General features: G+C 40.1%; 1 protein-coding gene across 2 annotated transcripts in view; it reads right to left on the bottom strand.

Annotated features, from left to right (window-relative positions):
- Window positions 1-3,979: 3,979 nt before the first annotated feature.
- Window positions 3,980-24,239, bottom strand: part of PUDP (pseudouridine 5'-phosphatase) — an 84,131-nt gene continuing 63,871 nt past the window's right edge. For both annotated transcript variants that reach the window (XM_074907596.1, XM_074907606.1), the window contains one exon: window positions 3,980-7,833. In XM_074907596.1, coding sequence (XP_074763697.1) covers window positions 7,657-7,833 — 177 coding nt within the window. In that variant the 3' untranslated portion in view covers window positions 3,980-7,656. The remainder of the gene's footprint in view (window positions 7,834-24,239) is intronic.

The raw sequence follows: 24,239 nt of genomic DNA, 5'->3' as shown, positions 1-24,239 counted from the left end.
TATAGGATAGGATTTACTGGGGAGTTTAGAAGTGATAGTTTTCTGACTAATAATAATCAGCAAATGATGTGGCTATTAAACTATAATTGCAGGATGTGCTGATCTCATCATGGTGGTCATGATGAAGTAGTTCTGATTTTGTCAGTGATATATTTATTAATGTCTCTACATCTCTGTTGCAGAGGCTCTCAAAATAAACTGGACATAAAATAAAAATAAAATTTATTTCAGCTACAATCAGTTGGCACTCCAGCAGTCATTAAGCAAGGACATTAAGAGCACTAATGTCTACCATTAAGCCACCCTCTGTAGGCTTCCTTTTCATGTTTGAGCTTGTCCAGGAGCTCCCTGTTCATCTATGCAGGCCTCCTGGAATTCTTACCTGACTTTCTCTTTGTTGGGATGCATCACTCCTGAGCTTGGAAGAGGTGATCCTTGAACATTAGTCAGCTTGCTTGGGCTCCTTTTCCCTCCAGAACTTTATCCTGTGGTACTCTGCCAAGCAGATCCCTGAAGAGGCCAAAGCCTGCTCTCCTCAAGTCCAGGGTAGTGAGCTTGCTGTGCTCTCTCCTTACTGCCCTAAGGATCTTGAACTCCATCATTTCACAGCCACTGCAGCCAAGGCTTCCCTAGAGTCTCACTCCTCATCAGCCCCTCCTCATAGGTGAGAAGTTCCAGCATAGCACCTCTCACTGTTGACCCTGTCACTTGGAGAATGAAGTTATCATCAATGCATTCCAGGAACCTTCTGGATTGCTTATGCCCTGTTGTGTTGTCCCTCCAACAGATAACAGGGTGGTTGAAGTCACCCATGACAACCAGGGCTTTTGAATGTGAGGCTGCTCCTATCTGTCTATGGAGGACCTCATCTGCTCCATCTCCCTGGTCGAGTGGCCTGTAGCAGACCCCCATTATAACATCACCTGTCCCTGCCCTCCCTTTAATCCTGGCCCATAAGCTCTCTGTTGGTTCCTCATCTATTCCAGGTTGGAGCTCCATGCACTCCAGCTGGTCATTGACATAGAGGGTGACACCGCCTCATGTCCTCTGCCTGTCCTTCCTAAAGACCCATGTCCTTCCTGTATCCTTCCATTCCAACACTCCAGTCATAGGAACCATCCCACCATGTCTCCGTGATGCCAATAAGATCATAGCCCTGCAGGAGTGTGCACCTCTGTCTCCTCTTGTTTATTCCCCATGTTACATTGCATTTGCATAGAGGCATTTAAGCTGGCCCCTGATGAAGATGGCTTACCAATCACTGAGAACCCCAGTATATGCTTTCTCCAATAACCCAAGGTACCTAGCAGCTGCTGCAATTTTGCCTTATTACCTGGAATTTGTCCCTTTTCAATAGCCCATTATTATCGGATACTGCAACTACTCCAGCCACGCACCAGGCTCCTAAAAATTTGATTTCTTGCCCAGGATCTTGACATTTAGAGGGCGTAATATCTAGTTCATTCTTAATTAACAGATCCCAGACGGTTTCAGCCACTTGCCCTACCTTTCTTTAGCATCTCCACCAACAAAAATATTGTCTATATACTGATATATATGGGCACCCGACAGCACCTCCAATGCATCGAGAAGTTTGTCCAAAGCATTATGAGCAATACTGGGGGAATGTCTGTATACTTGTGGGAGTCATTTAACAGTGTATTGTGTTCTTCCCAGGTAAAGGCAAACTAGGGCTTATCCTCATCCCTTAGGGGAATCATAAATAACATGTCTTCAACATTGAAAGAAGCCATCCATGGATGAATGGCTGCCTGTATTGCTGTCACTATTGATGTTATACTCAGAACAGTAGCTGCTAAAGGTGGGATGTTACTATTCAGTCTCCAGTAGTCAATCATTAACCGCCACCATCTATCTGGTTTACAGACTGGCCAAACTGGAGAATTATAAAGGGAATGTGTGTGATTTATTATCTCACTTTTCTCAAGATCATTAATTACTTCTAACATACCCCTTTTGGCAGCAGTTGGCAACAGATATTGAGAGACACAGGCTAATCTAGATTGTGGTAGTAAAGGAGTAACATGCAAAACTCTTACGTGAGTCACCCCTGTTCCTCTACCTCCAAAACTGCACACTCTGCTATTTATTCAGTAAATACCATCATTTACCTGTCAGCACATCAAATGCCAATATATTTCCCTTATAAGGGCTCAAAGCCACCTTCCAGCTGTCATCCTCTTTTCCCCAGGTAACCAAAACTGCATTTGGACTACAAGACATTTTTTTACCACCCCTGTCACACCTATTATGTTTATAATCTTCCTTGAGAGTTAAGTCCTAACTCACCAGCTTGTTGACTGTTTAGAACACTAATTTGGCCCCCTGTATCAATTAGAAATTCCTAACTTAGCCATCTAGGACCCAGAGGGATATGTATATAGGGCTCCTTGTCAGTGAACCATTGGTAGGAATTCACCACGTGGAGTGGGCAGCCCGACCCCCACACCACAGCTTCTAGTTTTTTAACTACCTCAGTTCCCCTCTTGATGTCACAAAAAGATTAAATTTTTCTTCCTGAGAGGTGTGGTTGCTGGTGTTTCCCTTTGATCATGTGTTTTGCCCTCCATCAATTCCATCAGCTTCCAGATGTGATTGGTGGATTGTCCATGTAACATTGCTCCACATGCCTCCAATGCCAACGCCTTCCACTAAAGCTCACTCCCTCCTGGGTAAGATCGACCTGGCTTGCCTTGGGGAGGTTCAAACTCCTGGCAAGGAGGCTGCTCAGGGTGGAGTTTTCACCTGACTTGCCAAACCTTCTGATTTCCATCCACGCCGCCACCTAGGTAAGTCTGTCCCATCTCATGCCCACCAGCAACCAAATTGTGTAACACTTCCAGCCATAGTACTTGCGCAGGAGGGGTCAGAGGGTTTAACTGGTTGCGTTCAATGGCCCTTTGCAACCTTTCTCTGAGGGACTGGACATGCATCTTTAAAGCATCCATGAGTCCAAGAGGTCTAAGGTGGCTGAGGTCCACCAGCCAACAATCAGTATTCTATACTACCCCCTCTCATACACTGCCTGAAATTAAACAGCTTTTTGCACTCCTGCCAGTTCCGATAATCCCTTCACCTTGATAGTAGGTTCCCCCTTCTGCTTGGGATCCACACACCTAGCCCAATAAGCCACTCGAGATGGTATCGACTGGTTACCCACCAGTCTATCAGTTAAAAACATTCTGGGAGCTCATAACCCCCCTGCCTTGTCATCAATCAACAGGATTTGATCTGCTGCACACCCCCCCCCCCCCCCCCTCCCCGTTAAAGAAATTCTCCAGATACTCTGTTTCAGTTTCACTCAGTTTACATGAAAACTTCATCTGGAGTTCGCTAACCTCAGGTTCTGTCCAGAGGGTCATGCAGACTGTGGTTTGAGGGTTCCTGCCTTACAGACCTGTGTGTTTTTCTGTTTTGACAAGAGGTTGCACATTTCTTTCTTCCACTTCCTATATTTCTTCCTGCTGAGTTACTGCTGAACTGCTTTCATTGGGATCTCCCCAGATGTCCCAATCCTCGGGATCTACACCCACAATATCTTTAAAAACTGGACAATACTCGTTTTTTTTGCTTGTGACAACAAAATTTCAATTTTTCGTTCCAATAATCATGTCTGTTCTCTTTCTCATTGCTGTTCTTTCCTTGAACAATATCTTTCTAATTGTTCCTTTAAATTATCCTTTTCCACAATTCCAGAGTAATCTCACACGTGAAACAAACTGGCACCTAAGAAGGCACACATGATCCTTTCACCTTGCCACCCCCCAACACTTCTGTGGCTTTCCTCTAACGTTTCCACAATTGCCACCAGTTCAAACCACTTCTCCTTCGCCCACTGTACACCTGGGGGAGAAGAGGCATGGCTGTGTCTCCATTACATTTCCTCTATCGACATCCTGCTGACTATATAAATTAAAAATGTTGCAGAGGCTCTCAAAATAAACAAGACATACTTAAAATAAAATTTATTTCAGGTAAAATCAATTGGCACTCCAGCAGTCATTAATAAATGACAGATCCAAATGTCCTAGAGAGGAAAACTATTACTGCACAGTGAATTCAAGAAATTCCTAGGATTTAACAACAATTCAAAATGCTCACTCACTCACCTGAAAAGTGAGGGCTCTCAAACTCAGGGAGTCTCCTTGGGTGGCATCACGACACAATGGGAGAGTCTTTGACCACAGCTGTGCTGCTCTAGAGGGAACAATCTCAAAATGGCTCCCCCAGGGGACTCCATTTATACCCGAGCCAAATCTGATCTGCAGTCAGCATCAGATCTCACTGGCTGAGGGCCCCAAATACCTTATAGACCAGAGAACAAAGGTGCAAAAAAGGAATCAGCAGCCATTATGTTTCAACAGCCACAAAGCCCCATCTTTGTCGGGGTAGGTGCATCTGCCACAATCTTTAACAAGAAAATTCTAAGCTTTGATGACAGTTCCTTCGAAGTAAAGTGTAAATGAGATGTGTTTCATCTTCACTTTTTGTAAAACTCCCCAGTTAAATTAAATACATGCAAAACTTTGAAAAAGTTACTAATTACAGCTTATTAAAGCTTGTTCTACCTAGTAAGTTCCCTGTTGGAATTCAGTAATTATGAATGAAGGGGATCCCAACAGGCACCTGTTTTACACTTGAAAGCTCAGAATTATTGCTCTATAGTAACACTTCGTGTTATGTAATACAAGTCAAAGGAGGAATTATACAGCAAAACGTCTATTATCTTGTCTGGGAAGACCAGAAATGGAATTCATATTGGATGGGATGAGTTGTCACTGTATAAACACTAATCATTGCAATATCCATGGGCCTAAATAAATAACATAATATGCAAAATACCTACACTGAATCAATATTTACTCTTTTTTTCAAAATATGCTTCTGATCTTTGGATGAAAAGCATTTAACTGCAAACCATTATACTACATGTACTAAAAATCTTCTGGTACCATCATATGTGACTGACCATATGGAATATAATTTTCTTAATTTTTTAGGTATGAACAGACTACAGTAACAGAAAATACTTACATTCTACATAAAATATGTAAAATTTTGTTTTTGTTTTGTTTTGTTTGTTTGCTTTTAAATCCAGGAGGAAAACAGCATAAGGAAACTCACCCTGAATACTGAAGTGTCTATAATTCATTAATTTTTGTTCCTGAGGAGAAACCTTAAACCTAAACCAGTTAGAACACCAAAAATGTCTATAAAAGATTTTTGTGAGGAAGATCATAGTTAAAAAGAGGTCAAAGAAGTCTTCCCATAATACAAGGAAGTCTGTCTGAAATATTCACTCCTTGTCTTTATGTAGCTTGATATTTTACTAATATTTTGGATTACATTATGGACATTAATTAGAAATTTAGGTCTTCAAATGCTGAATACAAGCATTCATTTTATAAAACAGTCTTAAACCCTACATAATATAGCTTTCTTTAGACAAAGTAAAAGACATCGCTTCTACCATGTCATACATGTACTTGTGGATTCCACCAAAACCTGTCTACATGTCAAGTGTTTTCTAAAAAGACCCTGACCTTTGTCCTGACAAGGGGCCAGAAACAGGTAGAAGTACGAAGGACAGAAGACAACACAAATATTTTGTGCAAATTATGGTAGCCTGAAAAAGAAATTTTAAGTATTTAAAGAAACCAAAACTACAATTTCTGCATTTTAAAAATAGATAGCAAAACTCTCTGTAGGGAGCTTTGCAAAAAAAAGGGCTCAAGAAAGAGATAAGATCGGAAAAGTTAAGATGGCCTACAGAAAGCTATTTGGATACAAAGGAGTTAAGGCCATAACTTTGTCGGAATTAAAGAAAGATAGGATGGATCCATTTCACAAGAATGAAAGGGAAGGATACACAGCAACATGAAAAATGAGAGGAATATAAGGAAATGAAAGAAGAAAGATGCAAAGCATTTTGATTAAACTGTAGGATCACATAATCTTGTATAGCTCCTAGCAGGTGATCACCATGCCAAAAAAGACAATGACAGAATTATAGAATAATAGAAGTTGTAAGGGACCTATGGAATTCATCTCATTCAATCCCCAAGAAGAAAACAAAATAAGAAAACGTAGGAAGTATAACAAAACTACTTCAAATAACTGCAAAAAACCCCCACAACATTATACAAAGGGGAATAGATGGGCAAGTACAGTATGAGGAAATGGATAAACATGCTGATAGCAATAACTGTATCAAAAAAAATGTAATGGGATAAAAGCCAACCCAGAACAGATTTCTAGTTAAGGTCTAAACAGAAAGTCATTCAAGTGGAAACAGAACAAGAAGCTTCCAATGTAGTTATAATAAACTGTCTAAATAGTTTCATAATATTCACAGATATATTGGGGTTGTGTGGCAAGGTTTGGGTAGCGGAGGGTCTAGAAGGCAGGCTTCTGTGAGAAGCTGCTAGCAGCTTCCCCTCTGTCTGACAGAGCCAGTGCCAGCTGGGACCAGGACAGAACCAGTGCTGGCCAAGGCTGAACCCATCAGTGACGGTGGTAGCGCCTCTGGGATAACATACTTAAGAAGAGGAAAAAGAAAACTGTACTATTGCAGCTGGAGAGAGGAGTATATGTGAGAGCAACAACCCTGCAGACACCTAGGTCAGTGAAGAAAGAGGGGGAGGAGGTGCTCCAGGTGCCAGAGCAGAGACTCCCACAGCCCGTGGTGCAGACCACAGCGAGGCAGTTGTGCCCCTGCAGCCCATGGAGGTTCACGCTGGAGCACATCTCCACCTGCAGACCTCACACTGGAGCAGGTGGATGTTCCTGAAGGAGGCTGTGACCCTGTGGGAAGCACACGCTGGAGCAGGTTTTCTGGCTGGACTTGTGACTCCATGGTGGACCCACACTGGAGCAGTTTGTGAAAAGCTGCAGCCTGTGGGAAGGACTCACATTGGAGAAGGTTGTGAAGGGACACTCTCCCATGGGAGGGACCCCACGCTGGAGGATGGGAAGAGTGTGCAGAGTCCTCCCCTTGAGGAGGAAGGAGTGGCAAAGATATGTGATGAACTGCCTGGAACCCCCATTCCCCATCCCCATGCATGGCTGAGGGGGAGGAGACAGAGAAAATTGGGAGTAAAGTTAAGCCCAGAAAGAAGGGAGAGGTGGGGAGAAGGTGTTTTAAAATTTGGTTTTATTTCTCATTACTCTCATTTGATTGATAATAAACTAATTTTCCCAAGTCGAGTCTGTTTTGCCTATGATGGTAATTGGTGAGTGATCTCACTCTGTGCTTACCTTGACCCATAAGCCTTTTGTTATATTTTCTCTCCCCTGTCCAGCTGAGAAGGGGGAGTGACAGAATGGCTTTGCTGGGCACCTGGCCACCAAACATTATGATGTGCAGAAAAAAAATACTATGATGTGCAGGGAACAAGGCTGGATTCACTTCACAAGATGAAATGCTGCTTTAATTTACCATTTATCATGAGGACAAATCATAAACATTCTAGTCATCTTTCAAAGGTACTGTGTGGAAGACTTGGTGTTAACAGAATTTTTGTGCTTTAGTTTTGAGGAAGAGAGTAAAAGATGCAAAACAATCATAAAATCATAACAGGATTTCATTCCACTTTCCCAATTTCCCATCAAGTGCATGTTCACAGACATTAGGCATTAATCATATGCTGGTAAACCAAACAGTTCTGGTTTGAAATCTTCCATGGAGTTCAGCAGTAGTGTTGCATCCTTTTTAAGATCTGGATGTAATTTTTCATCTGGAATCATAACCACTTGCATTCCTGCTGCCAGGGCTCCTTTGACTCCAAGTGGTGCATCTTCAAACACAAGACACTGAGAAAGAAGGAGATATGGGGGAAAAAATTAAAGAATAATGTTACCATGAACTTTTAATCTTTTGTTTTAAAAGAAAGAATGATCCTGAACAGAACTAGTGGGAAAGGTAAATTCCATTCCTGGTTTACACACCCCTAATCAGAACAAGGGCAAACATCTCAATTCAAACATCTGCATGTTAATTAACCTTAAATACATTTCAATTCAAAAAACCATCAACACACATATTTAAATCCCAGCAACTGGTTATCCAGATGTTCCTAAGTGATTTGTTTTATATAGGGATGAGTTTAAGCACAAGCTTAAAGTAAAGTTAAGCAAGTTCTTGAATACCTTTGTAAGCAGGCAGTTTAACTGTTCAAGCAACTTTACAACCTGCAAAATGCAAAAGCAGTGCTTTCACTTACAGGTGTGGCATATCCTACATACATACATAAGAGGGGGAAGACTACACTAGTCAGGTCAATATTAGAAATTTGGATGAGTGGAGAGTAAGACAGAAATCACTTGTCAGAAGCGCTGTTGAATTCATGCTCCATTTGCTTAATTCTTCCAAAGAAACGGTGACAAGGAAAATCAGCAATTATATGGGAAGGTTATTTTTAGAGAAGAGACAGTTTATTCAGGTAAAAGGTCTATGTCTTACAATAGTCACAATCATTCAAGATCACAGTTTGGAAGCAAAGTTGTTAAAAATAATCAAGACATTATTTATGTGTATTTTGTAATTTAACATCAGACTATTGAATAATAAACATATAAGAAAAATATACCAAAAAATAATCTCGTCTGAACTTTTATATAATAAAAGATAATGCTTCTGGAGTTCATTCCTGAATGTATATAATGAAGCATCTCTTCCTGACATTACCGAGTCTTGAGTTTGAACTTTTGGTCATGGACAATTCAAAGCAATCTTTGGCACCCAACCATTTGAAAAACTCTGACCTACACTTACAAGTGGCTTCTAACACTTCTGCAATTCAGACTGCATTTATTATCAATATTATTAGTACTGCTACTACTACTAATACCAAAATTACTGTCATAAGTAATTTCAGTAATTCAACACAGATGTTGGGATGGTTAGTGCAATCTTCCCCACAGCCTTCACACAGTGCAACTCTGCCTTATCACATATTTCTCTCTCACGCATTAAGTCCTTCTCTACAGTCATTATCGATCTACAAAATCCCTTCCTACATACCCAGGATGGATTTTCTTATCTTTTTCTTCACAACGCAATAGACTGTGGCAACTAATACAGCATGGGTAAAGAGTAATGATTTGCTAAACTTAGTTTAACATTTGACTGAATCCAGATATGACACACTGGCAGAACATACAACAGCACACTGGTATCTTTTAGGCTCTCTAACACACAGCTATTTCACCAGGGGAGATTAGGGATGCACAAAGTTTGTCTGTTCTGGTTGTGCTCTACGAGAATCAAGCTGCAATCTGTGAAAAAGTTATTATGTTCAAAGAAAACATTTTTGCAAAATGTAATAAATGTCTGCACTATATACACCCATTTGCACCAGAGACTGTGGAAGAGGAAGAAGGAATGAACCCTTTCTGACTTCTTTTCTTTTTAGAATATTGATTCTTGCCTGTCAATGTGTCAGCAAACAATTGGAGTCTGCCAAGAGAAGGTAAGAGGTACTTTCTACCTTGCATGTAATAAAGTAAAAATTCATGATTTTAAGTGAGCCAACAGAATCACACCAATCTCTTTTGTGCTCTTTTTCCTTTATACAGTCACTGAATTCCAGTTTGAACAGCATGGTATTTTCAGATGTTGACCATTATCACCATTATTAACTACAAATATGTAACCAGACATTCCTGCAAAGCCTGCACAATTGCTATTAGAACAGAAGCATGGTTCTGTCTATAGATTTTGTTCTAATACCTTAGTTATGACCCTGAGGACTCTGAGGGCAGTAAATGAAACCCTGACAGGCTTTGCCTTTTGAAGAGTAAGCTTAAATGTTGCACAGAACAGCATTATCAAGGCCTTTCAGAAACCTTTTCTAATACAGCCCATACAAAGAAATGTACTTCATTGCTCTGTCTTGAAAAACCTAATTGACTTCCATGATGTCACTAAGCTTACTGTATGAGAGGAGCCAATGCTTATGGAAGGCAATATGCATAATGAAAAGCTTAACTAATTCCCTGGAACTAGGAGCAATTAAAACTCTTAATTACCAAAGAAGCCAGACAAGCCACCCATAATTACAGTGGCTTTAATGTTACAGGAAATAAGTGTATTAGGTTTTCCTCCACTCTTTCTTGCTACTGACACTTACTGTCAACAGCCCAGCAACATTCTTAATGGATGACGAAAGGTTTACAGAGGTTCACACACAAAATGGATTTATTAACTTTGCTGCACAGAGATGTTATAAACTGTTCACTGTCCTGGCCCACCCACATACTAAATTTAGAGGTATGAAAGCAGCCAAGTTCTTCCCCATTTTGCATAAGTATTGCAACATCAGCATCACTCCAACCAAGAGAGACAGATGAGATTTATACAGACTTCAGCTGAGATTCTGGCTGCTTCTCTGCATGATTTCTAAAACTTGTGTCATTGATCAATAGTACTGCTATGAGATATCTCAAAAGGTCATACTAATATAGGACAGTTTTCACTTTGGAATGAACTAGATGCTTAAAAAAGTAAAGTAGTAAAGTATACTAATTTATATTTCACTCTCTGAATCTAGAAAATAATTAATCACTGAACCAAAGAAAGAAATAATAAAAATCACTGCAGCACTTCATTACCTCATTTTCCTACACAAAATTTAAGAATGTAAGAGAAGAGTGTTAGTTAGGCCCTTGGTATGCACAGCAGGCCCTCTCCAACTTACATGCTGTTAATATATGGATGGAATATTTATGTAACTAACAGGGATATCCATAAGTGTTATGGCTAATAGCGATAACCAATACGTTTGGAAGGATAAAAGATTAAAATCAGTTTTGAAATTAAGATTTTGAAAAACTTATGAAGAATATATATTTGCACGGGGAGTGCTTATCGAACAAATATCCTTGACCATGTATGATACTACTGTATCAACAGAATGAAGGATGAGACTAAAGATGGCATAATTTATACACATAGAACTTGTCTGCAAATTAAACACTACCATCTATTGTTCTAGAAAGAATGAAAAGAAAATTTTCATAATCTTTAAAATGGGCAAATATAACCTGAAATTCTTTCATACTGTATTAGAAAAATCTTTCACTTGCTGGTTCTGGTCTGGTCTGCTTAGGCTCTTAATCTCAGTGAAAACATTTGCAGACATGGGGACTAAATCACACATTTTAGAACTCTGTCTTTGAACCAGAGTCTTACTGGTAAGAGTATCAAGTGTTTAATTCCTTCTGATAAAAAGAGTGAGAAGAAAAGGAACCGAGTATTTCTTAACTCCTTTCTTTTTTTTTCCCTAAACATTTTCTTTTAATATATTATTATTTTTACATTCTATTCCCCATATGCTCCATGGGAAACAGCTACTATGGAATTAATGAGAACATATTAAACTTCAGTTTTCTTTTTTTTTTTTTTTTTTCTGTTATCACTGTAACATTTACCTTATGGTCTGTTCAAAGTGAAGTTGAGGTTAAGTCTCATGGTTAAGTCTCTCACTGGGCAAATACACTTAAAACAACTTCAGTCCTATTGAGTATTACACAGAACTAAGCTAAAACAACCCTGCCTGAGGAACTATTGACAGAATAACTCTCCCACCATGCATAAAACTCCATTTCAAAACTGCTGCATGTATGTACTCTGACATAAAAAAACCCACAAAACAACCAAAAATCAAAAGGCATTTTGGGGACAAAAGTGGTTAAAAAATAAATAATAATTTTTTTTGTTTTCCTCTCCCTCCTGCTGAATGAAAGCAAAAGGAAAACCAGTAGAATTCTGAGGTTTCAAATCACAGTTTCAAAAAAACCTGGTAAGACCTCTGAGAGGTTACTCCTATGTTCATTCTCCAACTTCTGAACAGGACCAATCTGTCTGTGTGCCTGGTGAGAAGAGACAGTAGAAGATTATTGTATTTTCTGTCCTCAAATGACACAGAAACATTTGGTATCAGTGTGTGACTTATTATATCTGGGGCTTCTTATGGACTGCATATTATACTTCTATAACTTCTTTATTTATAATTGATTTTTCTCCCTCATGATCAAATCAACTGGTCAAAAGCATGATGTGTTATTTGTCAAATTTGCATTCTGGAAACATTTGGTAACCTTATACATTAAATTACTTACACACACACAGTGAGTCTTCTATAAGAATTTAAGGCATAATTCAAGTTCTATCATATCACTGAAAGAATCTGCATTGATTTCAATGGGCATCAAAGTGAGTCCCAAAACAGGCTGCAGGAAGAAATCCACCAAGTACAGCCAGCTCACACTGATTTCTCTGAACCAGAAGGAAGTCAGGCCTTTAATTTCTACAGGTAACTTGTTGATTGTTCACTTCCAAAAGTATTTTTACTTTCCTCATTGTGAAAAATTAGCTCATATTCTATGGTCATAATTCAAAACTAAGTAATATATAAGAAATAAATGATCAGTCTGATACTACCACTGCAATCATGGTTTTATCTCTTTTTCCTTGCTGACTCATTTTTTTCAGATTTTCAAAATAATTCTACTACTGACCAACTGTGTTACTGGGACTCAAGAGTTTTCAAGAACCATAATGTAATTCAGAATACAACACAGACCCTCCTATATCTTAAACAAAATGTTGAGATGCTGAAAAGATGCTGTTTATCATTTATGTGAGGTAGTAGAAATTCACAAAAAGAGAGGAAACACCAACACTTCAGTATGTGTTGTAACACAGATGCTGGGCTACTTTTTAAGTAACCTGTGTTTTCTTTTTTCCTATGCTTTGATATGCAAAGTATCTAGGAACAAGGGGAAAACGTATTTCTGGGTGATCCATTTACCACCAGAGTTACTTAAACATTATTGAATAAATGCATTTTAAACAGTTACAGTATTTGCAATTTTGGCCTCCTACTGTGTTAACTCTCTGAAGAATTAACAAAAAACAATAATGAAATAACTCGATTAATGTTTCTCTTGCAATCTTTGGACTTACGCTCTTTCCAGAAATAGTTGGGAACAGTTTCAGTAGCAATAATGAATTACACTCCATTTTATTTTAAGGACATATGTCAATTTGAGAATCATTAAATATGATGTTTAAGAAAGTCATGCAGTTTATAGCCCCACAATTTAGTTCCATTAAGGAAAATGAGGAGTAACTCAAGATGTTTTTAAATGCTGTATCAAATGAACAAACAACCTGGAAACTTATAATCAAATGAAGTAAGCACCAGAGGATCCAGAATATTACCTGTCAGCCACCATTCTTTATGATTCAATGATTCATATTAAAAACTGCTTGAAAATTATAGGCACATATGCTTTTTTAAATTCAGATTTTTATTAACTTGCTAATAGAAGTATGTTGCAGACCAGTACAAGAATCAAATTATTTACCAGAAGACCTATAAAATCAAAAATCATTAGCATAATTTATTTTTTTTTTTTTTTTAAAGGAAGTGTGTTGCATCTGCACATAATTAGATCGCTCTGCATTTCCAGCTCTTGCATAAATGCCACTTTACATTTCAGCTCACACCAGCAGTTACTTTTACAAACCAGTTCACAAGACATTACCTTAAGGTGGGCCAGAAGGAGTAAAATGGTTTGGATGGGGAAGGAGAAGGAGAAATTTTAAATTTCTTGCTTGTTTTCAAGACTCAATCAAGTGAAAGAAAGTGCTTCTGTGAGTGACAGTCGGACCCAGACACAGCGGCTCTGTGAGGCAGGGAGAAGGTCACATTTACATGCGGGGTTACTCTGATCATTCCGGATGGCTGGAGCACTCTTTTCACAGAGGACTGTGTGTTTAGAGGACAGCACACTGGGAACTTTGTATGGCAACTTGTGTTACAGGCCTCAAGAAATTCCCAGGCATTTCTGAAACAGTGTCCAATTATCCCAGCAGCAGAAATCTAACTCAATCAACCGCAGCTTGGATTAGCCATAGAAGAGAATTGTTCTTTTAGAGAGAACACAAGGCAAATACTCAAGATGCTCTCTACTTAGTCTCCTCATAGTGCGTAACATGCTGGTTTTTTATGTCACTTATCTCTATAACTGGCCTAAAAAAGGAATTCTGTGCAATGAAATAGTTAATTTGTGCTGCTTTCTCTTCCACACAGAAGTGCATTTACTAAAACCACTGACTTTCTTGACATGTAATACACAACACATCCAAGTCACTGAACCTTGCACACAGAGCTCAGAACCATAGCACAATTTACACTGGAAGGGATCACTGAAGGCCATTTAGAAACACCCCTACTCAAAGCATATCCAGAAAGAGCAGGATGATCAGGGTCTTGACCAGATGAGCTTTGAGTATCTTCAAGGACGCAGATTCCACATACCTGCTGGGCAACCTGTTCCTGTATTTCACTGCCCCTACAGTGAAAATGGTTTTCTGAGCATCTAGCAGGAGTTTCTTGTATTCCAGCTTGTGCCTGTTGCTTATTGCACGATCACTTTGCACCTTGGAGAAGAGGCTGGCCCTATCTCATGAGCAAACACATCAGAGATACAAACCAGATACATCCAAAGAAGGAGCTGTTTTGATGAATCTAAATTCTAAATCTCAAACTGAAACTGAAAGTAGGTATGATAAGTATTTCCTTTATAAATGCAATGACCTTTTTGCCACAGGGAATGTCTAGAAAAGTTGCAGGTGCAGCACAGCAAGATAAGGATGGCAAGTACCTTGCCTTTTTTGTATAACTGGACACCACTTGCCTATAACCAACTCAGCAGGTGCTGCAGAAGACAGCTGATTCTCATGGAGCAATGTAATTTTTTCAAGTGGCACAATTTTTTGTCAATTGTTTCTTTTTGTTCTATAATGTCTCCTTGACCTCATTGCCCTCTAAAACTACCTGAAAGGAGGTTGCAGAGAACTGAGGATGAGTCTCTGTAACCAAGTAATAAGCGATAGGACAAGAGGAAATGGCCTCGTGTTGTGCCAGGGAAGGTTTAGACTGGATATTAGGAAGCATTTCTTTACAGAACAGGTTGTTAGGTGTTGGAATGGGCTACCCAGGGAGGTGGTGGAGTCCCCATCCCTGGAGGTGTTTAAGAGTTGGGTCGACATAGCGCTGAGGGATATGGTGTAGTTGGGAACAGTCAGTGTTGGGTTGATGGTTGGACTGGATGATCTTCAAGGTCTTTTCCAACCTAGACAATTCTGTGATTCTGTGATTTACCTGCACAGAAAGACCAGCCAGTATACTGAAATGTACCTTAATCTGACCAAAACATCATCTTAATTATAGCAAAATCTTTGACAGAAGTGTTAATAATCCACATATCCTTCAGTCATAAAGTCATTTCCTAATTTTTTCTGTAAAGCAAGAAAGAAAGAAAGTGTGAGAAGAGGCATTCACCTTTAAACAGATTTTCATTGGAAGTGAAAAAAAGTCATGGAAAAGGTCTTTTTTTCTATTCAGTACAAGCTTCTTACTGAACCGTGCGTGACACAGTGTCACTGGTCTGCAGTGACTTAGTAAGATGTAGCTGTGTTACACTTTAATTCTTCATGATCAGGAAGAAAAGTAGTTTTCTTTCAACCTTAAACAGCTGAAAGTTATCTTTTAGAGAATAATTAAGATTAGTAGCATAAAACTTGAAGCACAAAGCCACGAACTAGCAACTTTAAAACTAACAAAACACTAACAAAATTCTAAATACAACTTTCTACATATTTCAATTACAGACAGCAAATACCTGTATTAAAAATGGCAATTCTTGGTTCTCAATACAGATTTTCTAAGAGGAAGGTGGGCAACAAAGTACAAAAGTAAGTTGGAAAAATATTAACTCCTAATTTGTTCAATTTGGGTAAACACCTGAACTGAATTTGAAAGACCTTCTGTTGGAAATGGGCTTTTGTAACTTTTAGAAGAAAAAATAAACCATTTCTTATGACATCTTCACAAAGAGCAAGAGAATGAAAGCAGAAAATTAAAAACTGGTTTTACTCCAGTACAAACAAAAACTAAAACCAACTAAAATCTTTTAAAATGTATTATCTTGGAGAAAGTTACACCTCATAAGAAGGTTAAAGACACTGAAGAGGCAAAGAAGAGGAATAAGCTTAAGATAATCAGCACTAGTAAGAACAATTAGGATCTTCAATAAACACACTTTTTTTTGAAAAAGGAAATAAATTAGCATCATAAAGAGATACAAACCTGTAAAGCTTCAGATTTTGAAATACAATAGTACAAGGTTTGACTCTGAGTCATTTTGGGGGAGGTTTGTTGAAACAGAATTACTTCAATGCTTTCTTTTGAACTCACTGATATTCAAAATACTATTTCCACTAAAATATGAACTTGTAAAATAGCAACAGTATTAACAGTAACTGTTATAAAATTAGTCTGTTACATCTATGCAAGGATAATATATGCTTCAATTTAATGTATATCCTCATATGCCATGATTAAATGTCATGTACATGTTTAAGAAAAAAAGCAAATGTTACCATATTAGACAATTTTCTCCTAATCAGGCTCCTAACCTGTTCCTACGAGGTAGCTGTGCCAAACTAATGGTTTGCTGCCAATGAAAGGTTGTTCCTTCCTTCTCTTTCTTTAATCTCCTGTTAACCAGTGTACACTTCCATCTGTGTCCTAGCAGTGTCTGTGTGCCCTTCTGTGAATCAAGTCTGTACACTGATAGAAAACTGTTCTCCTATGTTCTCCTCCTAAACTGGAGAAAAACCACATAACAGCTAGGAGTGAACAGGAATACTGAAGAGGAATATAAATCCTCATTTTTGGGCAGTCTTTAAATCATAGATGGGTTCATCCCTTCAAACTACAGTCTTACTCCTGTCATGCCTTGCATTTGCCTAAAGCAGATCATATGTGTAAAACCACAAAATGGCTGTGCAAAGTTTTGCAGAACTGGCTCTTTCAACACAAGCCCAACTGTGGGCATGGCATTATGATTATGAATGTCCCAATTCCAAAATTTATTTTGCTATAGCAATCTAAAAATAACATATCTGAAATGAAATGCCTCATTACATTGATAATCTATTTAAGTAACTGCCCTCATGCTTTCAGAAGATGATTTCTCAGCCTCTTAGCTGGCAAAGTTGCTTTGATGTGCAGGCAAACAGAGATCAGAACTCAAAATTTCTTACATTTTCTCTATCTGAGAAAGTATTTCTGTATGCTAAATACAGTATTTATATATTATTCCAGGAGGAGACAGTCAGTGACCTGCTGCATCACACAGACACACACAAGTCTATGGGGTGGGACGGGATACACCCGAGGGTGCTGAAGGAGCTGGCTGGGGTGCTCGTCAAGCTGATTTCCATCATTTATCAGCAGTCCTGGCTGACCGGGGAAGTCCCAACAGATTGGAAATTGGTCAGTGTGAGGCCCATATATAAAAAGGGTTGGAAGGATGATCCGGGAAATTACAGACCTGTCAGCTTGACTTTGGTGCCTGGGAAGCTGATGGAGCAGCTCATCCTGAGCACCATCACACAGCACATGTGGGACAACCAGATGCTCAGGCCCCGTCAGCATGGGTTTATGCAAGGCAGGTCCTGCCTGACAAACCTGATCTCCTTCTACAATAGGGTGACCTGCTTATTGGATAGGGGAAAGGCTGTGGATGTTGTTTACCTTTACTTCAGTAAGGCCTTTGACACCATTTCCCACAACATTCTCCTGGTGAAACTGGCTGCTCGTGGCTTGGATGGGCACACGCTTTACTGGGTAAAAAACTGTCTGGATGGCCGGGCCCAAAGAGTTGTGGTGAATGGAGTTAAATCCAGTTGGTGGACAGTCACGAGTGGTGTCCCCCAGGGCTCCATTTTGGGGCCACTCCTGTTTAACATCTTTATTGACGATCTAGACGAGGGGATCGAGTGCACCCTCAGTCAGTTGGCAGATGACACCCAGTTGGGTGGGATTGTTGATGTGCTCGAGGGTAGGGAGGCTCTGCAGAGAGACCTGGACAGGCTGGAGCCATGGGCTGAGGCCAACTGCAGGAGATTCCATAAGGCCAAATGCCGGGGGCTGCCCTTGGACCACAACAACCCCCAGCAGCGCTACAGGCTTGGGGAGGAGTGGCTGGAGAGCTGCCAGTCAGAGAGGGACCTCGGGGTGTTGATTGACAGCCGGCTGAACAGGAGCCAGCAGTGTGCCCAGGTGGCCAAGAAGGCCAATGGCATCCTGGCTTGTGTCAGCAATAGCGTGGCCAGCAGGGACAGGGAAGGAATCTGACCCCTGTACTCGGCACTGGTGAGGCCGCCCCTCGATTCCTGTGTTCAGTTTTGGGCCCCTCACTACAAAAAGGACATTGAATGACTCGAGCGTGTCCAGAGAAGGGCAACGAAGCTGGTGCAGGCTCTGGAGCACAGGTCGTACGAGGAGCGGCTGAGGGAACTGGGGGTGTTTAGTCTGGAGAAGAGGAGGCTGAGGGGAGACCTCATCGCCCTCTACAGCTACCTGAAAGGAGGTTGCAGAGAGCTGGGGATGAGTCTCTGTAACGAAGTGATAAGCAACAGAACAAGAGTTAATGGCCTCAAGTTGTGCCAGGGAAGGTTTAGACTGGATATTAGAAAGCATTTCTTTCCAGAACGGGTTGTAAGGTGTTGGAATGGGCTGCCCAGGGAGGTGGTGGAGTCCCCATTCCTGGAGGTGTTTAAGAGTTGGGTTGACTTAGCACTGAGGGATACGGTGTAAGTTAGTTGGGAACTGTAAATGTTGGGTTGATGGTTGGACTGGATGATTTTCAAGGTCTTTTCCAATCTAGACAATTCTGTGATTCTGTATTTCTAAAGAACATTCAGTGTACCACTGAAGGTAACAGAATTAATAGTAAACACCATATTTCTACATATACAGTGTATGATATACCCCTTTTGAACTCTTTAATATGAGAAATAATTAATTCAATGGAGAGCACTCTCCTAACACTGAATGAGGGATTAACTTTAAGTTCACACTAAGATCTACTAGATCAACACAATTATTATTGGTAAAAGAATCTACTAAGAATAAAAGTTAAAATGTCAGCATTATTTTTTTAAGAATTCTGTAAAGAAATAATTTCTTTCACGCTCAGCTTATTTTTATCAGCTGGCTTTGTTTATTTTATGGAAGCAATAATTACCCAGGTATTTCAAGCTATGAAAACTGTATGATGGAAAGCCAGTGAATATCAAGCAGTTTTATGTGTATCAATCATTAAAACAGACTACTCTAAAAAATTTCTTTCCACTGTAACTCAAAGTTCAAATATGTCTATAAATATGAAAATTAATACACTCTTAAAATTAATTCACATGTAGAAAATTATTTAAGTCTTAATCTCCTGTTGCAATATATTTCAAAACACTTCTGTCAAAATTTCCCTAATAATATCATCAGGCTATTTAAAATACTGCAGGGAAACACTTTTTCTTAAAATACATTGATGATCCACAGATATTCTGTGCTTGGTTTTGTAGCAGACCAGCTCTACCAGATAACAGAATGCTATTAGTCACCTCAACCAAAGGCTGTCTGTTCTTATTTTGACTCAAGTGTGCCCTCAAGCAGAATAACAGGTCACTTTCAGTGAAAGAAATAAGGGGTGTAAGATGTAAGTGAATGTTTCAGAGTAAACAATGAACAAAATAGAAAAACATGTTAACTCTGTGTATGCATGTATGTGTATAAATACATGATGTATATATGATCTCTATACAGATAATCTATTTGCAGAACTCATTCTTATCCACTTTAATATATATTAGATTAGTAACTAATACAGCCATGACACTGGCTTAACACTAACATTAGTTTGGGAATACCAGCCATGGTATCAGCAACTACTAACTATGCTTGTCACACAATTTCTGCCACAAGTAACTTTTTGGGGGTACTTAGTTCTTCAAAGAAAAAAGTTTATCTTTATCTGGGTTCTCATCAGCTTTTTATTAATATAGTTTTTACTTAAAACCCTCTCATCTATATATTTCAATCAGAAATAATATCCAGATGTCAACAGGGTATAAAGCTGACAGATGGCAGACTAATTTAAAAGGAAAACTACCACTTATCTGCCTGTAAATCGACCTCTCATGGGCAAAGTCCTCAAACCATTGCAACAGGCCATATGCTTAAGTGAAAACTACTTGCTCATCCAACACAATAATGATTTTATATTAAAAGTAAGAATCACCACTTATCTAACAAATCCACTGATTTGAAGTATTCTGCATTTACTGACCTTCAGCAGTTTCTGTAAGTCTTTGGAAAAAGGATGAGGGTTGATATCCCATTGAAACTAAATGTGTCCCTTTCTCTGTAACTGTTGGAATTGTTACTCTAAAGCTTGCTGCCATGTTACTGTGCCACATTATGGATTACAGATGCCCACACGTAATATACATACACGCTCACCCAGAAAATAAGCAAATGCTACATAGATCTCATATGGACTCACAGAATCACAGGATCCTGGGATGACTGAGGCTGGAAGGGACCTCTAGAGGTCACCTGGTCCACTCCCCTGCTCAAGCAGGGACCTCTACCGCCAGTTGCCCTGGACCATGTCCAGACAGTGTTGGAATACCATGAAGGAGGGAGAGTCCACCACCAACCTGTGCCAGTGCATGGTCATCCTCATGGTAAAAAGGTGTTTCCTGATGCTCAAAGGGAATCTCGTGAGTTTCAGCTTGTGTCCACTGCCTCTGGTCCTGTCACTGGACCCCACTGGAAAGAGACTGGCTCTGTCTTTGCATACTCCCTTCAGGTATTTATATACATTAATAAGATCCCCCCTGAGCCTTCTCTTCTCCAGGCTAAAAAGTCCCAGCTCACTCAGCCTTTCCTCATATGAGAGACACTCCAGCCTCTTAATCATCTCTGTGGCCCTTTGCTGGAGTTCCTTCAAGTAGTTCCATATGTCTCTCACACTGGGGAGCCCTGAACTGGACACAGTACTCCAGGTATGGCTTCACCAGTACTGAGTAGAGGGGCAGGATCACCTCCCTCAACCTGCTAGCAACACTCCTCCTCATCAGCCACCTTCATTGCAATGGCAGATTGCTGGCTCATGGTCAACTTGGTGTCCACCAGCTGTCATGATTATCTTTTTTTCTGAGAGTATGAAAACCATTTGCTTTTCTTTCCTGTTCAAAAGTGTGCAGCCACACTCATTGGTGCAGAGACAGATGGCAGTGTAATAGAACTTCTAAATTTAAAGGTTTGAATGACAAATGTACAAAAAATACAGACAAAACATATTGCAAAGTGACCATTAGAAAACCTATGATGAGAATATAAAATACTCCATTAGGAAGTGTCTCAGTCACCCCAATAGTGATATAAACACATTCCTTCACAGTTAAGTCAAAGGCAAATTGCATTCTCTACAAAAGCTTGCAGTCAACTACAAACAAGCACCTGAATGAGAGTTAACTTGCTTATAACACATACTTATTTTGGGAAAAAACCTAAGTTGTCTCTGCCTATGCACAGGCCACTCCTCTTTGTTTATTTTTAAAATCAAATTACGTGTATTTATATATTAGTAAGACCACCATGGCATACTGAGGAGTGATTTTACATTGTTCTAACCATCACAACACATGACCTGAAAGAAACCACCTCTAATACAGCAACACGATCAGTTCAGAAATAGATGCTGCCACAGGTATTGCCAAGAATCTGGATAAATTGACAGGCAGCTGAGTGCTACGAGCTGCATTTTGCTGATAACTTGGAAGCTTCAGCTCCCAGACAGTTTATAAGGATTCCCTGGGGAAACCAGACTGCAGAGCAAGTATGTCAAGGTGACAAAGTATCACTGCCACACAATCCTCTGAAAGATATGTTCTGGCTACCAGGTAAAATATGCTGTAACTAAAAAAAAAAAAAAAAAAAAAAAAAAGGAGGACAGGCTGTCAGGCGAAGAAGCAAAAGAAAATCTCAGACACCATGATTCAGTATACAGGAGATATGTCAAGTAATTTTTTCCCCCATTTTTTTCTGATTAGAAGTTGCAGTGTTTTCTATTTTATTTAAAAATTTTGCTAATTGATTTTAACTAGTAGTAAGATACGGTAAGTTTCTACTGAATAGAGAAAATTTATAAATCAGATAGCAAATATGTCTAAGGAGTGAGGACTGAAATTTCTCATCCATACATAAGAATGTCTTGGAGATATATGTTCTGGGTTTGCAGGTCTTGAAGGTGTAGCTGAACACATCTGTTTTGTATTCTTTAAAAGTTTGCCATTTCTAGTCCTAGCAATGAAAACAATGTGAGAAAAGACACTAAAATTGCTATTTTCTCTACTGACCCTGCATCTGCAGATAAAACTATAGATTCAAAGCCATAGAAAAGTCTCCTTATTGACAAGTAGTAATTTAGCAAGTAGTTCAATGGAATATCAGAATCTAATGGGTTAAAACTAGAAAGAAACAATTACTCTATCTACAACTACTGTTACTATCTCAACCATATCAACTTTTAACTTTGTTACCAAAAGAAACAGGAAGATAATCTTACGAAATCAAATGACAATTGTCATTTTGAGCTCTTTCAGATTACCAGCATCTTGCATCTAGATGGAGAGCAAAGATGTTGCTCACCACGCTCTAAATGCTTTTCCCCATCAGATGTTCTTGTGCTTAGCAGTGGCAGTGCTGCAGGCTGCCAGCTGAGGTTCTGCACTCCCACATGTTCTCCTACTTTCTCATCAACTAAAAAAGTTTTTCTCCCTGCTCTGGGTGCAGTCTTAACTATCCTCCTTGGAGAAAAGCAGAACAGCTTAGGTAAACAGTTTTTAATTAATAATAATCTTTCCTTCCAAATCTTCTGTGGTGATTAAACTTCACATTACTAATAAGTCCAAAGAGCATCTAAAAAGCACTAGCAGTTAAAATTGCCAAGTACATTTCTACAGAGAGGGATCTGTACATTTTCATATCTAGAAATATATACATATATGCACACACATATACCCACACACTGGTTTATGCGACAGAAGTGCTCATCTTTGCACACTGCGAGGGCAGTGGAGGACCCTGGCCCAGCCACTCCTCGTGCCACAGGAGCACCCCAGGAGCCCTTGTTCTGGGCCAGACCCCCATGGACGTGCCAGCAGGAGAAGCTCTGTGGGTTAGGGCATCCCGTGGGAATGGGGGACAGAATGGGCTGGAGGGCTGTGGACAGAGGCCATCAGTCGACATGCATGGCCATGCCTATGCCAGCCAGAACAGCGAGCCCTATCTCCTCTAATCAAACTCCTTTTCTGACAGTTTTTTCTGGGCAAGGGCTTACTACTGTGCATGCATGTGTGCATGGAGGTCTCAGTGCCAGCCCTGCCATGGGACCTGCCCATGTGCTGCAATGCAGCATCTGTAGTAAGGGTGGGTGTGCAAGTGCATGAGAGTGCTAGTGAAGAGCATGCTGGACTAGCTGGCAAGTAGGTGAAGCGGCCTGGGAGCCAGGCATGTCTCTACAGGAGAGAGAACAGGCAGCACTGGCTCCTGGAGGGACAGGGTAGGCATAGGGTAGCTATGGCCAGCTGCTGGAGAGACCATAGGGTTTGGGGCTGTCCCAGAGACCTGTCTGTATGCGCACGAGAGATGCTCTGTGGGAGGTGATGGGGGCAGCACGAGGATCCAGGACCATGGGATGGGCTAAACCATCCACTGTGTGGGTGTGAGTGAGAAGAAGTGGAAGGGAAGAAGGATCTTCACCGAGGGCTAGAGTGGGCCAGTGGCCTTGGGGCTCACGCCTCCATGTGCCACCCACTAGGGAGACTGGGATCCAGAGCCAGCTGAGTGCCTAATTCCAGCTGCTGGAGGAATCCTCATTGCACTTATCTATGTACTAACATATTGCACTAACAGACCTTCATCCTAATCAGCCAGAGAGCGGAACAGGATGAGGCCATTGGTGCTCTCTGTGCTTGCGTGAGTGCTGTGGGGCTGTCAAGTGTACGTGTATACATGCATCTCGTATACACTCTGTGTGCTTGTGTGACTCCTAGAAACACGTTTGCAGCCTTGCTACTGGCTGGATTTGGGGCCATGGAGCTGTAGCAGCCTCGCTGTGAGTGGACTCCTGGATTCAACACATTCGCTATATACATATGTATGTATGTAGCATATATAGTTTAAAATATGTATCTGCATATATCTCTATACAGATATAAACCCATGCATCTGCAAAGCTAACATCAAATGCAGTAAAGCATCAAGAATAGTAACTCAGGAAGGGCTGAG

Source organism: Athene noctua, chromosome 1, assembly GCF_965140245.1.
Source record: "Athene noctua chromosome 1, bAthNoc1.hap1.1, whole genome shotgun sequence".
Classification (NCBI taxonomy): domain Eukaryota; kingdom Metazoa; phylum Chordata; class Aves; order Strigiformes; family Strigidae; genus Athene; species Athene noctua.
This window is presented reverse-complemented; position numbering and strand designations above follow the sequence as displayed.